At 43.9% G+C, this 17,326-nt stretch overlaps 1 protein-coding gene across 2 annotated transcripts in view; it reads right to left on the bottom strand.

Moving 5' to 3' along the window:
* The window catches only part of GAS6 (growth arrest specific 6), a 76,039-nt gene extending 61,787 nt beyond the window's left edge, over window positions 1-14,252 (bottom strand). Inside the window, exons 1-4 of one of the 2 annotated variants that reach the window (XM_075590465.1) lie at window positions 14,060-14,252; window positions 13,342-13,508; window positions 11,985-12,151; window positions 1,313-1,337 (exon numbers count right to left, since the gene is read on the bottom strand). In XM_075590465.1, the coding sequence (XP_075446580.1) occupies window positions 1,313-1,337; window positions 11,985-12,151; window positions 13,342-13,411 (262 nt within the window). In that variant the 5' untranslated portion in view covers window positions 13,412-13,508; window positions 14,060-14,252. The remainder of the gene's footprint in view (window positions 1-1,312; window positions 1,338-11,984; window positions 12,152-13,341; window positions 13,509-14,059) is intronic. The other variant, XM_075590466.1, reaches the window with a different exon arrangement.
* Between the last annotated feature and the right edge of the window lie 3,074 nt (window positions 14,253-17,326).

Genomic DNA, 17,326 nt, shown 5'->3' with positions numbered 1-17,326 from the left:
CAAGGGCAAATAATGTGCATGTCTACATCCAGCATCTCTATTCTAAACAGGTGTAACATTCCAAGAGAGTTATTCATCTTCTCTATGTGATGTCAGTGTGACAGACAGACAGAGTTGGGGTGGTTCTGGTTCTTCTGGAAAAGAACAAACCTCTCTTCTTCGTGGTGTTGCAGTTAAAACACCGTGTAAAAAGGAGGGTACATTGGAAGACCTGAGTGGTCATTTAAGAAGAAAGAAAAATAACCCAAAGTACTTAGTGGGGGAATCTCAATACTATGGCTGCTTCTCTTATACTAAGGCCCCGCTGCACGAGTCTGCACGGCTGCCTTGCTTGCCGGTGGCGCGTGCAAGTCACTGTTGGGTGGCCAAAACGGGGTCGGGTGGGTGCGGGCATGACGTGGGGGCGGGGCCATCAAACAAAGAAGCACCTCGGTAACAGCATCGCACAGCGGCAGCCCCACAGACAGCACCCAAAATGTGTCCCCATCCTTCTCAAATTAAAGATAAATCGCGTAGCCAGACTGTGATCCTACTTAGAAGAGTCGTAGTTTTACCACATCAATTATCAATGCTGCAGCCAGGAAACGGGGAGATCATAAACATGGAATATTATTTTTAAAAGATGCGTTCACAGTCTCTCCCAAATCAGCTGTGCAGAGGAGTGAATGTATGCAGCCTGCAAAAAGGGCACGGGGGGAGGGGGGGAGCGAGGAGCGAGCTATGCACGGTGCCATACAAACTTCCCTCCCAAGCCGCCTCCCTCCCGTAGCACCCCTCCTCATTGGCTGATTCGTGCACCACGTGACGCGTCAGCGCTTCTGATCACCAGAAGCTTGCAGCTCCAGCCGGCTGACGCGTCACAGCACGCAGTCAGCCCCGTCGGATGGAGCCAGCAGGGACCTCCAGGCTGGAGGTAAGGGGCTGACGGCCTGCGCGCGCGTAGCCGCCGACCGCAGCGGTGCCTCGGCCTAACACTGTCCAAATTGTCACCCAAAATCAAGAAGAGGCTTATCTTAAAGCAACGTATATCAAGCTATTACTTTTTAATCTCTTTCCAAAGTTTTCATTTTCTTAAGCTTATCTACACATATTGTTTAACACCGCAAGTGTTTATTATAAAAAAAATGCGCTGGCTGCCTCCTTATCAGTGTTTGCATTCCTTTTCCCAGAGTTCAACTACAGTCTATATAACAAAACAAGAAACAAAAGAAACCCAGAAAAGCAACCGGACGCTGTAATCAGCACTCCATGAAACGGACGCTGCGGGTAAAGAATAATCCACCAAAATGTCAGATACAAAAATATAACTTACCTAAGTATTTAGGGTAAAAATATTCCTGTTGGAGAAAAAAAAAGAAAAAGATGTTTTATTGAAGGCAGGAGTCTGAATACCTGAAATACTACTTGCGTGGCACACTGAAAACGTCAGGTCGAACCAACTCATTTGAGTCTAATAGCAGAAGGAAACACAACTAGAAAAGATCCATGATAAGTATATGTTAATATTGATATAACAAAACTGGTATCCATTACCCTGGGAATCCATTACTGGGAAGATGATGTAATTAATGTTGTAGCCATCTCTCTCGTTACCGTGTGCTGCCACCATACGCCTGTTGTTCTACACCAGTGGTTTTTTAACAGGGGCTCCTAGGTACCTTTGTGTTCCCTGGGCATCCCTAAAGAGTCCACTGCAATTCTCAGGTCATTTGTTCTTTTAGAGAGGGTTGGGGTTCCTTACAATGCATCTGATCTCAGACGCGCTATTAGAGAGGATTGGGGTTCCTTACAATGCATCTGATCTCAGATGCACTATTAGAGAGGGTTGGGGTTCCTTACAATGCATCTGATCTCAGACTCACTATTAGAGGGGGTTGGGGTTCCTTACAATGCATCTGATATCAGACTCACTATTAGAGAGGGCTGGGGTTCCTTACAATGCATCTGATCTCAGACTCACTATTAGAGGGGGTTGGGGTCCATTACAATGCATCTGATCTCAGACTCACTATTAGAGGGGGTTGGGGTTCCTTACAATGCAGCTGATCTCAGACGCACTATTAGAGAGGGTTGGGGTCCCTTACAATGCATCTGATCTCAGAAGCGCTATTAGAGAGGGTTGGGGTTCCTTACAATGCATTTGATCTCAGACTCACTATTAGAGAGGATTGGGGATACACAGAATTTCACACCATATTTATAGGGTTCCTTAATCAAAAAGTAAAAAAAAAAAATTTTAAAAAAAAACCACACACTGTTCTACATAATACTTTAGTTGGTATTATAGTAAAACTGACCATTGGGGAATGCAATCTCCCCAGTTTTACATTTTCTAACCTTAATACATTGTATGCCGACAGTTGGTGTATTTGTATCAATCCTCTACGCTTAGCTTGTATTATATTTACAAGGTTGTTGATTTTTTTTACATTTAATTTCTCCTGGTTCAGGTATTTATTTTTGATTAACAACCAGTTAGAAAATAAAAGCAAAGCCCTCCCAGGATCACATGAGCTGGTCTGCAATCAGAAGGTATCTTTATATTTAAGTTACAATACACCTTTTCATAGGTCCTGATGAAGGTCCTCTGTAAGGGATTGAAACATTAACTTGGTTAATAAAGCCGCAATTAAAAAAAAAACAAATCTGTGTATATTAGCAGTTATAACAGTAGTAGGATAAGATGTACTACCATCACACTCCTCGCCCTATGAAATATAGTGACAAGCAGGGTGATGCGTAGTAAACAACAAAGTAACTTCCATTCACCGGAATAAAAGCGAATGCATTGTTAACTATGCATTAACCCTCTTCTCACCTTGAAAAGAAAGAAGCCTTCTGCATGCAGAAGATATTCCAAGATATTAAACTACAGTGAACCTACTTTTTTCATTGTCCCCTGCTATTAACGGTCAAATGTGATGCAGTGCTCATGTTATTTATAAAATGTTTTAGCAGGAAAAAATACATTGAGAGTTGCCTCTCGTTTTGTATGTCCTGGGCACCGAGTAATGATATCGAGACATGATTACAAATACATGGTTACATTAACTGAACAGAGGTTATATATTCATGTGCCTCAATAACTTATACAAATAAGTGTCAGATACATTATTCAGCTTATGTGGGTAAAACCCCCCCCACAAAATCACATTTTATTAAAGTGCAAGCAAAGCCAGAAAGATAAAGACAGACTTATCCTATGTAGCCCTATTACCCCCACCCTAAGTGAGATTTAGGTGTGTAGGTGTATCTGACTACTTATTAGGGTGGTGCTGTACTTGTTTTGCAACCAGGAGGGCTGAGCTTCCGCCACGGGGAACCTGGGGCAATACAATACTATGGACATCCACTTACAATAGGTGCAGCGCCTCCACCAGCGATGGCTCCCACCAGAGAGGGAGTGGTTCCTCGCAGGACAATCAATAACCACGTACAACGGAATTGATAATGACTAATAACTTTACTAACATGCACAGAAACGGGTAACATCAACAGATAGCAACAAGTATCCCTCGCTAAGGGTAACCTGACTACGGCGTCTCGCAGGACGCTAACGCTAACTTGCACCACGGCGGGTGCCCACACATTATGCGTTACGGCGGACGCTAACACCTTAAGCGCCACGGCGGACGCTAACACCATATGCGTCGCGGCGGACGCTCATCTTCCAAAGAGTGATCCCACCCTGTGTCCAGTAACCCCAACCCACTGTCTCGCACTCCCAAGTCATATACCAATGTGTGTGTGTGACTGCGCAGCCACTATGTCTGGTGATAGGCCTTGTTGGTGCACGTGAGTTTGTGGGTTACCTGCCCGGGCTCCAGCCACGGGTGCTGCTATACCACTGGGGTTGAGTCGCCGGGATATCCTCCTACGCGTGGGGTGAATTCCGGCGTGGATAATATCACCGCAGCTCCGCACAGTCTTTACTTTGGCTAGGGTCTGTCTGCTGCCAGCAGGCCGCAGTCACTGCTAACTTGGTCTCCGTGGAGATAGTCCAGCTCCCTCTTAGCAACCGATCAATGTTCGTGGTACACTACTAGCCAATAGATAATGGGACAGGGTCCCTAACCTAGGGCCTGTCCCTACAATACTCAGCTAGGATGACTCAGGGCTATCTGGGGCCTAGGGGATTGCTGGCCTAGTGCAGAGAGTCACTGACCCCTGCACCCTACCTCCTTCCCCTAGCTGCTCCCGTCACCAACTGCTGTGTGCAAAAACCCCGCGAAATGTATCCATTCCCTGCAAGCAGGGAGGTTCTGCAGCCCTATTGGCTCCCTGGCGTCACATGGGGTTCCCTAAGGCTCATGGGATCTGTAGTCCCTGGCCAATACCTTCCCTGGTAGGCTAGGGCTTCGCGGGCTTACCTCTGCGCATGCGCGAGCTATCTTCCAATGGCGGCGCCCTACTCCACGGACCGCCGAGACCCCAGCAACGCGATCGCGGCCCCGGCAACCGGCCCGAACGTGTCCCCGGCAACCGGCCTGCTCGCGTCCCCGGCAACCGGCCCGACCGCGTCCCTGGCAACCGGCCGCAACTACAACAACGCGCGGCTCGCGTAACAGAAGGAGGGGGTGAGTGCGCAAGGGGGGACCTGGCTACACCTAGATTATTGTTTTACTGAAATCACTGGATGAAGGTAGCACCTTGGACTTTACAATCGACAAGTACTGTATATCTCGGCTCACGCCACCCTCCTCTTCGGCTCTGGCGTCACGGAGTCATGAGGTCACGTTGCCTTGGCAACGCAACGTCACATGAACCCTGCAGCGTCATTTGCCGCCCGTTACCATGGCGACGCGTCACCACAGATCAGGTAGGAGAAGCTGCAGAGGCCTTGCACGGTCCCCCCGGCATTTAATTTAAAGGCCTTGGGGGAGAGCGCGGGACCTCTGTAGCCGCCACGCCCCCCTTGGAAATTCTCCCGGGATGCCCTAGGGGGCGTGCCTCCCACTATGCGCACCCCTGCAGTATACTACAGCACTTCAACGTATCCATCAAGGTTAGTACGAAGTCACTTTGGAATGTCCCATAATTAAATACTGGGACTTGTTCTATGTTTTGTGTTGATGCAATGGATCATAAGAATAAAAAATAAAAAATAAATTAAAAAAAACACACGCAAGAGTAGTGCAACAGCGTAAATAAAAAATTCAATAATTAAAAAAAAGGGGGGAGGGGGGGTGGAAGTGGCCCGGAAGATCGAAAATTGAAATGGGGCGGAATTTGCCAAACACAATGACTGCCACATTTTCTAAAACAGGATATGCTCAAAAAGGAAAGAAAAGCAAGAGCGAAATAAATTATATAATGCACAGGCTGCAATGCATACATGTTAAACATACTGCACAAGCCCTTTCAGGAGAACATCATTAAACATTTGAAGTATCCATTTAGAAAATGTAAACTTAAGCACTTGCACATTATATGACTGAAAAGTATGCAGATAACAGACACACCGACTCTAGTTATTAAAGGTCTTGAATTAGAATAACAATTATAATAGCCAACCAACAAAAATACCTAAAAGTAGGTCGAGGACAAGTATAATCCATATTTCTGGTAATTACACTCTGCGATATCTCAAACAGCCAAAAGCAGATTTATATAGACACGTGACTAGACGACATATGAGACCATTTGGATCCAACAGTATCAGCCAGTGCCAGCAGAAGTGTTGAGTTTCCACGCATTTGGATTTAGGACGTTATTATAGATTCACAATTCCTAAAATAGCTCAATAATGACACATTAAGTACATTGGCAGTTGCCTGCAAGAAGAGTTTTAGAAAGCTAAAAGACACAAGGGACTGATTTAGACGTTTTATTAAAAGCGTATGCAATCACAAGAATGTTTTATATATTTCAAAAGGTCTTTTATTACCACTTTGGGTTCCCCCAGGACCTACCTACTACATCATGGGGTCCGGCTCTCCAGGGATCCAAGGACGTAGGAGCTACGTCCTAACAACCCTGCTAGTTTTTGCCGGGGAGGTCGCATTCTGCGCTCCAGGATTTTAGAGGAAGAGGAACGGAGGAGGAGGAGGAGGATTCGTCCATGACGAAGCGATCGCTCACTCACATGAGAAGTCTTTCATGGAATATTCTTTAAATGTCCTGAAACACCAGTTCTAAAGCAAACGGTTGATTTTATGCGAGGCAATAGGCTAATGCATAAGATAGATATATATATATATATATTATAAATAGAAACGATGTGTTCATTTGCCCTCAAAATAACTCTCTACTGTTCATTTACTGATAATCCTCGATGAAAGTGCTATAACGTAAAGCCCGGCAGAAAACAGTCACAGCTCAATTTAGAAACAAAAATACAAAAGAAACGTGGAAAAATGCAGAGGCCAGTACACACTTAACCCTTATGCGTTCACATTTAAATTGAGATCGTTTCATAGATCACACATTTCTGTAACACAGTGAGAACACGTGTCAATATTATACAAAGGCTGTCATACTGAAAACCTGTTGGAGACTGCTAGTGTGTCCTTATATTTCTTGTTTAAATGAGGAAACGCATCACTTAAAAGGCAAATGACAAAAGGCAGAGTACAAAAACATCTTGTGTGAAGTAACTATCCTAAACGATGGCGGTTAGGGACGCCAGCAGGATAATAGCTCTATGTTCTGCAGCAGTCACATACATTGCCCCTTTGTCTCTTTTCACAAAAGGATACAAATGAATTAGAAGTGCTAGCTGGAGCTTATACAGCAACTATCCTGACTGATGCCAACAGAGATCTTTTCTCGCCTTCTCTTTAATTTAAAGTGTTACGCCAACAATTAGAGCCAACAAAACCCCAAGGAATATTATTGAAAGCTGCTGTAGCAAGAGGAAACATCTGGGGAACGTAAACTGAACTTTTAGTATCACTATCTCAGAAGTCCAATTAGTGCCCTGTGCATGTAACAGCCAATAACGGCGCTGTCCAAAACCAATATGTGAATGACAGGCCCTGTATAGAGGCCATGACTGGCACATTGTTTGTGGGCAGAAAGTGAGTAGTGTGCAAAGGAAAACTTCTGAAGACAAACTAGATTTTGTACTGCGGTTACACGGAAAGGAACCTGGTAGGTTACATGGTAATGTTTTGGTAGTGTTAATAAGCAGAAAAGTTATTTAAGTGCTCCAAAAAGGTCCCAAACCAAAATGTGTTTGCCCTCAAATGTGTTTAGCCTGGAGCCGAGTATCTGGAGGTTATCCAGCGCAGTGCTCTTTATTTATTGCGCAACAATTAACTCGGGAGCCCTCCAGGCCAGTGTGTACACACAGCTATTAGCTCTGTGCCCTCCGCGACTGATGCTTACTGTACTACATTGACGGCAGATGGGAAATCGTGTGTATTGGTGCGTGTTAGAGGATAAGAGAGCTCAACACGTTATTGGAATTAGTATTTCTAAAAAAAAAAATATCATGCAAAATATTACTTATTCTAGGCGTCTTCTTCACAAATCTAGTCAGCCACGAGTGAAAATAGCAATAGCATTGTGCCATCCGTCAATAACATCCAATTAATGTAGTGACATCAGTAGGTAGAACAGAGCAGAAAACTATGTTCTGCCGGCAGGCATGAAGTGATCATTTCTCATGGAACACATAATATAGGTGAAGCACGTAGGCCTTGAACACATGGTCAAGCAATGGTAATGTTTATTTCATAATCAATACGTTGATAATAACTTTTCAAACGTAAAACAAAAATTAAAAAGTGCTACAGAACATAGATTATACAATACTCGTAGTCACAAGAGTGATCCTAAGCAAGTTACAAATGCTGCAGTGATTCAAGTAATTTAGACGGGTAGTGATCAAATCTCTTAAAGTTAACACTGGCTGCCATATTTATTTTTTCAACTTAAATTTTTTTTACTTTCATAATACAGTTTACACAACATGAACTTTGCTCTGAACATCATCCATGAGGCAATACATCATGTGCATAGTGTTCAAACAGACACGCTGGTAAACATAAACATGACTTAAGAGGCATAGTATAAAAGAAAAAGACGGGAAACACAACCTGAGGGAAAGGAGGGGATGGGGAGGGAGCTGTAGGGATCATCTCCGCGTCTGTCTTGCATTTGTATGGTTTGTATCACAACTCACTATATTGTTATCTGTTCTCCATGTGGCTCCACGACCGCCCTCACGAGGCGTGGGTTCTAGACTAACCAACACCATAATACAATCATCAGTCCCCAACCGAACGAGAACGCACCTGATACTATTATAGCAATATTGTGGCCATGCTCACGCCTGGGATGTTTGAATTTGCTAACCATGGTAGCTACACTTTTTTTAATTTAGTGCCTGTATCATTTACCAGGCTTGTGAGCTTCTCCATCTGACAGACAAACAAATTGTATTCCTGATTTTAGGTAACGATGGAGAATCCTTCCGTTTCCATAATGCTGCAATCTCGCACCTCGTTGCTGTCGCAAAGTGTGCAATTAATTTATTTTTTGTCTCCGGACAACTCTCGTGCTGGTCTGTTCAAAAGGAAGTCAGGGGTACCGTGGGATTTCGAGATCCAATATCCTCTGTAACCAATCCTGAATTTTCACCCAAGTGGGAGATATTCGAGGACAAGACCACATCATGTGTAACAGGTGTGCTTGCTCTCCGCATTGTTTAGGACACAATGGGGAGTAACCTTTCACAAATGTTGAAAATTTTTAATGGGGTGAGGTACCACCTCATCATCACTTTATATGCATTCTCCTTCAGTGAGGTACAAATTGAACTTTTTGCGGCCGCTAGAAATATTTCATCCCACTCCTAATCTTCTAATGTCTCTCCTAAGTCCGTCTCCCAATGAGATATGAAGGATGGTCTCGCTGGCTGCCATATTTAAAGATCCCAAGAAAATAATTGTATTACTATTTATCCAGAACTGAAAACAGCTAGATGGTTTGACACTATATAATGTTGGTATGGTGAAAAGTTGAATCTAACATAAATTTCTTTAAAGAAACTAAAATTAAATGTTCTACTGGACTGGTCACTCATTTACTATGAGGTGTAGTGCCACAATATACCTTCTAGTGTCGGAAGACACCTTACAGCCCATTCAAATGATTGAGCTATGAAGGCATCTTACAGGACAGCACAAATTACTAAATATGGCCCATAATCTTATGTAGCATCAAACATTAGCACTGCAATATAGTGAAAGCATTTAACCACAACACCTTTTCCAGAATTATTATTACTGTACATCAAAAAGGTTAAGATGCGTATTATATTATTTATTAATATATCACTTCATATGCATAAGGTTTATCACACATAAACATACCAGAAATCACCCCTTTCACAGTAGACCATCCTTAATTAAAAAAAATCTGTCTTGTTGTGAGAAAACTGGATGTCTGTTTAAGTAAAGTACTTCATTAATGATATGATTAAAAAAAAACAAAACAAAAAAAAAATACTACTTTGACATTTAGAGAAGCCCGAGTAAATACAAAAGCTGTTAATCATTTATCAGGGAGGCATTTTATATCGTCTGTAAGAAAGTTGCACTTTCTTCGAGGTCCCTTGTATAACACTACAAACATAACTCCTCTAGCAATCTCTCTAACATCTTAAGCAAACACCCAGGAGGTACGTTTTACCTGGGACTGCACTTACCAACGTAGTTATTCAGCTTAAAGTATTACAAATAACATTATAAAAAATGCTTGGGGTATTTCATGAATATGATTTCTAGCTGTGGCCCAAGCTGAATGCACAGAAGCTGCCGTATCAAGAATACAAAAACAAGAAAACATTTTACATTCATTAAAAACAGTGCCACAAAATCATTATAATCATGTGTCGGTTTCTTTAACAAGATTGGAAAATAGCAGAACGTCAGCATCTTTACCCTCAGAGTGATTGAACCAATCTGATTTGAGATCAGCCTATCAACAGCACATATCAGAGCCCGACACAGTGGTAATGAAGGGCCAGAGCCATCTTTTTTTATTTTTAAGTAGTACATCAGTGGCCTGCCTTCCTTAGGCTGAGTCCCCGATAGCGCCGAGTGGGCGGCGCTTGCGGCGGTTACTTAAATATATATTTATAAGTCCCCACGGCGCTCGTGCGTGGGCACACACGCTCATCCGCGATCGGCACTTAGGTAAACAAAAACACTATACTTAGCTGCGCGCTCAACTACCCGCAATGCCCCTCCCCCTCGCGCACGCGCGTACAAGCAGGACACCCGGCGCTCATGCTTGGAGCGCTATCCAAGCATGAGCGCGCTCAGTGCCAGCGGGGACTCAGCCGAACTCGGTCTCTTTTTTTTTGTCACGCTTCCCTCTCTACATCCCAAGCCCATGCTGGGACAATGCTAAACTCAATCAATATTTAGGACATGTTGCTGTTCCAGCACAAGGACATTACCTGCAAATTTGTAACAATTTGCTGAGCTCAGGACAGCAGGCATCACTATTTGGAGAAGCAAATGCTACATTTGGACCCTGCAAAGAACCAAATAAGACAGCCAGTGCATAGGAATCTAGGAAAAGAAGGATAGGGCTTAGCCCTATCCATGTTTTCTTGCCTCGTCCTACGGGGTTGAAGCACGCGACATGAACAAAGACGGCACAGCTGCTCTTATCCAACAGGTTGTGAGTATATTTACCCAATTTCACCTGGTATAGCATTTTCAATTCCAGCCAGTGTGGACCAACGAAAAAACCTCAGGACACGGAGCCACGGGAAGAACCTGTCTACATCACGGGAGAGCTCCGCTGACGTGGGACCCGCTCCTGGACAGTACAGGTCAGACACTGCTCTCCCTGCATTCTGCTCCTTGGTAGTTTTAGGTGAGGCGTTTAGTTATTACTAATCCACACAACACCGGGCTTGTTTTACAATCAGATATGCATCTGTTAGCCATTATTTGACTGTTCTCTGGATATTCGTTTATTGGATTTCACATGATATTTATAGCACAGACTTACTGTCGATGCTAGAAGCACCCATTGCGGATTCACTTCCAACCCCATACATAAGAGATCTAAGTCAGCGTGGTCCAAGTTTAGTCCTCAAGGGCCATTAACAGTTCAGGTTTTTAGGGCAGTATATAACTAAGCAAGATGTTTAAATGATAATTAGAGCATGGTTTATTATTAGTTAATTACATGTTAGAGAAGTCTTGGCATCTTAGTGACCCTTGAGGACTAAGGTTGGGCCAGTTTGATCTAAGTAATGAAGGTAAGACGCTGGGAAATATTTAATTAAAGCAGATATGTGTAGTTGAGATAGCGCAGCTGCAGTAATACAAGTTGAAAAAAAGGTAATGACCCATTCTTCTCTTCTACCCCAGGAGGAGGTCAAAGTGTCTGACTTCCATTCATAAGGTCGGAAGGACTTTATTATCCCATGTAGCAGCACAGAGACCTTAAACTGCCTCTGGCAATGTGCTCTCATGGTACCGTTTGTTTGCAAAAAGGAAGAGACAACACGTGCATTGTTTACAGACACGTGGAACATCAATAATCTACTTGGCAGCGAGTAGCAAGCACTAAAGCGTACTTGTAATTACAAATCGGTACATGAGCAGCACTGAAATACATTGCAAGTTGGTCTAGTTAATTAACTTGTTTTTCACTTTAGGCTTGAAGCACATAACATATTAATCATGCGATCTAACAAATACATGATCTTAACCTGAATTGATAGACTTGGTCACTACTGATGAGATTAAACATTATAGCACATATGATATACATATAATTACCTGCTACTCTTAACACCCTTTGTTGTGGCTCCTATGGTCCATAACAACAACTAACACAGCAATATCAACTGTTCATCCACTGACCTGCTGACAGTTGCTTATAAGTAAGTGTTTAGATACCTCATGCAAAGCCAACGCCTGATCTGCATTCTATTCAAGTAAAGAAACAAATTCTAAACATGCACTGATAAGATCATTTAAGGCAGCAAATTCAGTCACCATACAGCTTACCGTTTCAAGATCATTCTCAAAGACTTCCCTGGCCTCCTCCTTGCTGCACTGCTCCTCTACGCACTCCCTCTCCAGGTGGCCCTGCTTGGTCTCCTCGAAGATATGGTTAGCTCTCCTCTGCCTCTGGCGCAGGAACTGTGCAGCATCCCTGGCAGGCAGCAAGACTGCTGTATCCCCCACAAACCAAAAGATAAAACACCCTGAGCTGGGTGCATGTGGAATGACATTGGAACTTATTGGCTATATGGCATATTGAAGTGTGATATATATATATATATATATTTAAGTTATAGTGGGTGAAAAAGGCAACAAAAAACCTTTACCGTTTGCATATAGCCAATATATGGAGATTATATCACTGTAATATTGATAACTCAACCTCTCTCCAAACATTTTACCCATGGCACTGTGTATATACAGCACATTCATACAGTATATTCCTGCTGCGTGGCTACAGTAGATGTAACCCACCACCTCGCAGGGATTCTCATCTCCTTAAAATTTACTTTATTGGTGGTTCCCTTTGTCCTACAGTATTTGGTAGGTGAAACTGAAGAGTGATAGCATGGTGTACCATTACTTTTTATATGTTTATATGGGGGGGTGGGGGTTACACACCAGGGGGGGCATACTTCTTTTATTATTTACAAACTAACAGTTTCACTTTCATTGTAAAGAAAATGAAGTCTTTTGGTCAAGGCTTTTAGAACATACATATTTCACACACCTTTCAAAAATGAATGTGTTCCTACACTGTATGTAAAGGATTTAGGAATTTCTTGAAATCAGACACATTGGACCAGTGTAAACTTGGTTGCCACTATATCAATGGGAAATTATAAATAACACTATATATTATGGAACTTACCATTTTGTTTAAAGCATCTTACTCACAATCATATCTACCAGACCTTTTTTTAAATTTTATTCTTCTTATCTGATTTCCCCTCATTTACAAGTGTTAAATGCTAAAACAAAGTGGAAGAGGAGGGAGGGGGCTGGGTGAAGCAATCATGGAGACTGTTTGCTGACAATGCAGTTCTCACCCTAAACATTTGCATGACAACGCACATGCAGCTGAGGACGTCTCGTTTGTGCCCTGCATTAACCCTTTAGCGAGCAATGCTGTGCAAGCTCCACCAGCAACACCAAGTGTTTGTCTACCCTTTAGAGACACTAAACAGGGGGACCCCTGCTGCACCATGCAACCTCATTGTGCATCCATGGATCGTGCAATCTTTGCATATGCAAACGACATACATGCACAGATAAAACCCCAGCTGCACATGGATTGCCCCCTTCTCCCTGCCTCGGTCATTGTGCATATGAGGAGGGGGGGGGGTGCCTGTGTACTCACTGCCATGCGAGGGCTCAGCAGCCAGCAGGGTGAGCAGCAGCGCGGCTGTCAGGGCGGAGGAGCTCGGCATCTTGTCTGCAGGAGCCCGGCAGGAGTGGACTATTCTTCCTTCTCTAGAGACTGAGATCCGGAGCCCAGATCCCCTCCAGCAGCAGCAGCAGCAGCTCCTGTGTGTGTGAGAGAGAGAGAAACACTCACAGCCAGCAGCAGGCACAGCGGGGGAGTCCGTGTCTGTGCTTCCTTCCCACCCAATGGGTTGATAAAAAGTTTGCATGCAGCATATACAGACACACCTATGAGCCTGACTTGAGAAGAGGTGAAGAAGAAGCGTTCACGTTTCCCAGGCGTGCAAGGAATAACCTGACACCTCACTGTGGCGAAGACAGACCCGCCGACTGCTGTCATTGTACATGTCTGTGCATACTCTGTGTGGTCTACTACTGCACTCTTATTGCATTGTAAATCTTTGCCCATTGCTTGTGCTCTTCTATGTGAAATGATTACCGTGTGTGATATCTAGTTAACATCTGAGGGATGTTATCGCCTTAAATGTAATTGTTAAATTGCTATCTGTCCTTTTTATTTGCAACCAACAGAGATTGGGTGCCATATAAAGGTTTAAAGTAAACCCACATAAAATATGCATCTTAGTTTACTATGCCTGTTCACAACTTTTCCTATAAAATAATAATAGTAAGTGAATGCCGTATGTACTAACCCTTGAAATCTACATTAGGTCACTGCAGATGACAGAGGGGAATCCGGTGGGTGAGGATCCAGTAGCAGCACTGGCGCTGAACGTGCCTGATCTGTAGCTCAAATTCAGATTTAGGTACAGTACTTGATTTAAAGAGCAGACAACTGATCACAACCAAAGCAGCACATAAAGCAATGTGCAGAGGGATCTGTGTGTGCGTGTGACTCCTCCCCTGCGTGTGTCTGTTTGTTTACAACACAGAGGAAGAAAGAAACTCTAAAAATGCTCTATAATATCATGGCACCACCTGCTGACAATACCAAACTGCAGTGACCTGATTCCACAGTGACTAAATAAACCATACAACGGTGTCACATGCGTAGCCTACAAAACCTCATACAACCAAGCACAATATAATCTGTGATTCTATGACAAGGTTTTCCAAGGAATGGACTTTTTCTATATGGTTACTAAGTAGACAAAGCATGCTTTGCAAACTGTTATCATTTATTTACAAGGCACCAAGTTTATTCTGCAAATCAGTATAATGAGCTAGGTACCAACATATTACTGCATTAATTCTCAGTAGAACATTAGTTGCTAGGCCTTTAAAAAAATGTAAAAAAAAATAATTGTGCCTGACTTTCACTGGAGAATAATAAAAGGAGGATGCAAATCTCTATGGTACCATTGGGTGCCTCACACTTTGACCTCTTAACAAAACAAAGACCATATTTACCCCGACTGGATGCATCAGGGAGATGCTGCTGCTGCTGCTGCTGCTGCTGCTGCTGCTGCTGTCTGAGTTTGGAAGAATGTTCCTGAACATTAACACTGATCTTGGCCTCCTCACTGTATCACAAGAAAAAGTTTGTGAACCCCTTAGGATTTTCACATATTTCAAACCTAACATGTTATGAGATCTTAATCTAAGTCCTAATAATAAAGATAACCTGATCAAACAAATGACACAAAACCATGATCCTTTTTCAACATTTATTTATCCACAAATGATTCAACATTCAATGTTCATGTGTGAAAAGGTATGTGAACCTTTAGGCCTCGGGCATGGTGGCTAGGGCCGCGCTGATCAGCGCTCCTGCTCTGCCTTGTCTGCTCAAAATAGTGCATTTTTTCTGTCCTGGCAGGCGAGGCAGTGAGCGCTCGGGGCGGGGCGGAGGCAGAGTGGACGCATGTCAGGAGCGGGAGGCGGGGCTAGTGCCTCGCTACCATTGGTTGTGAGCGGTCACGTGATCGCTCCTCCGCTTCCCCGAGCGGCAAATTTCAAACTTCCCTGTCTGCTCAAATTTTCTCAGCCTCCGCACGCATCAGCACGCATGCGGAAGCGGCTGCTAAAGCCGCGCTGATGACAGAGGCAGGGGGTTAGTGCATCTGTTCAGCACGGCTCAGCCCGCCTCAGCGAGGCTGAACCTACTATGTCCCAGGCCTTAGATTCAGTTCCTGGTGGCGCCCCCTTGAGCAGCAATTACTTCAATTAAGCATTTCCTGTAAATGCTGGTCAGTCACTCACATTTTTGAGCAAACAGACCCTACCGCTTCAACTCAGTGACATTTGAGGGCTTAGGTCGGGGTGTCGCTATGTCCGCGCGCTTGCGTGCGCACGCACTTCAAGGACTCTCACCTGATTGCCTATGGTATTTCCTCAAGTGCGCGCGGCGACATTTTGCCGCCACGTAAGAAATTTAATTTTCGTGCGGCAGTAGCGTGACGTCAAGCCCCAAAGTTCTCCTCACTAGAATATTTATAAACTGTAACCCACAACAGTTTCTGGATGACCTTACCAACTGCCCTTGGTACAGAATCAATTTAATTCCCGACCCTGATCTGCGCTCGACAATTTCCAATCCGAGTTCTCAAAACTCTGTGATACCCATGCTCCACTATGCAGAATCAGAGTACAGGGGGCCCACCTCCCGTGGGTTACTCCATTTCAGGGATGCCTTGTGGAAAAGCTACAAAGTAACTGGCACTACCAAGGATCTCAATCACTACAGATGCCTGCGGAACATGTGCACAAGGCAAACAAGGCACGCAAAAGCACAATATTACTCTGACAATCTCCACCAGAAAACATCAAACCCAGCTAACTTCTGGAAGGTTATCAGCAATATATTCCAGCCTTCTAGCCATCAACAACCAAGTAATATCACTAAGGAGGATATTACTCTGACAAACCCCACTGACATTGCAAATGCAATGATTACTTTGTGGGGTGTGCTACTAACTTATTAGCGAAGCGTAACCCAAACCACAAACATGAACCTCACTCTGTGAGAACCCCTATAGCCCCAACCTCTCCCAACACTGCTCACAATTTTCGATTTGTCCCAGTATCCAAAGATGAGATTACACAAGTGCTCCACAAATTTAAATTAAGAAGCCAATGTGGACCTTACTTATTACAATCTAAGTTCCTAAGACTTGGTGCCCCAGACATTGCCAAACCAATTGCTTCCATAGTCAACTCTATTCTGTCTTCAGGCTATATCCCTAAGAACTGGAAAACTACTAGAGTTGTCCCAATCTTCAAAAGTGGGGACAAAAACACTGTCTCAAACTACAGGCCAATCTCTCTTCTCGGAAACAAAAAAAGAACAGCGCAAAAAAAACATTGTGTAGTATAATCAAATAATTATTTATAGTGTAGGGGTGAGTATTGCACGTACATCAACAAAAAGGGTTAATAGCATGACATGTTGGGGACATGTTACCACTCAGCAGGCACAGCAGGATACAGACACCGGTTACTGGACGTCCACCCTCAGAATGCTGGTATACGATAAACAGCTCAGCGTTGGGGAACCTTCCCGCGCCGTCACGGAGCCCTCAGCAGTTGTTCCTTAAGGGTTGATCGCCACGCTTCTTCCGGGTTGATCTACGCCGGCATGTGACGTCATCCGGCAGCGTCTCTAAGTCGGTCGCGTCTTTAGTGCGTCACTGCTTCACACTAGGCAGTCCAGCGGCACACAAAGTCCCAAACAAGTCCCGCAGCAGAACAAATGTTCAAATTAAGAACCGCAATGGGGATAAGAGTAAAAGAATAAAGGAACGCGCCCTCTCCTACGCGTTTCGTACTTCCGTACTTCGTCAGGGAATGATGGAGGAGGTTCCGAGGGCGGTTCTTATACGCTCAGCATTGCTGGTATTGGCCGAGCTAATTACATTCAACTCCCCCCACCTGGAGAGACACTCAATCATCCCGTGGGGGCGCTCGGTCAGCAGAGACATTTTAATAAATTAACATACATGGGATAAAACACACTTATA

Source organism: Ascaphus truei, chromosome 3 (genome assembly GCF_040206685.1).
Source record: "Ascaphus truei isolate aAscTru1 chromosome 3, aAscTru1.hap1, whole genome shotgun sequence".
Classification (NCBI taxonomy): domain Eukaryota; kingdom Metazoa; phylum Chordata; class Amphibia; order Anura; family Ascaphidae; genus Ascaphus; species Ascaphus truei.
The sequence above is the reverse complement of the archived record's forward strand: the minus strand, read 5'-3'. Positions and strand labels throughout refer to the sequence as shown.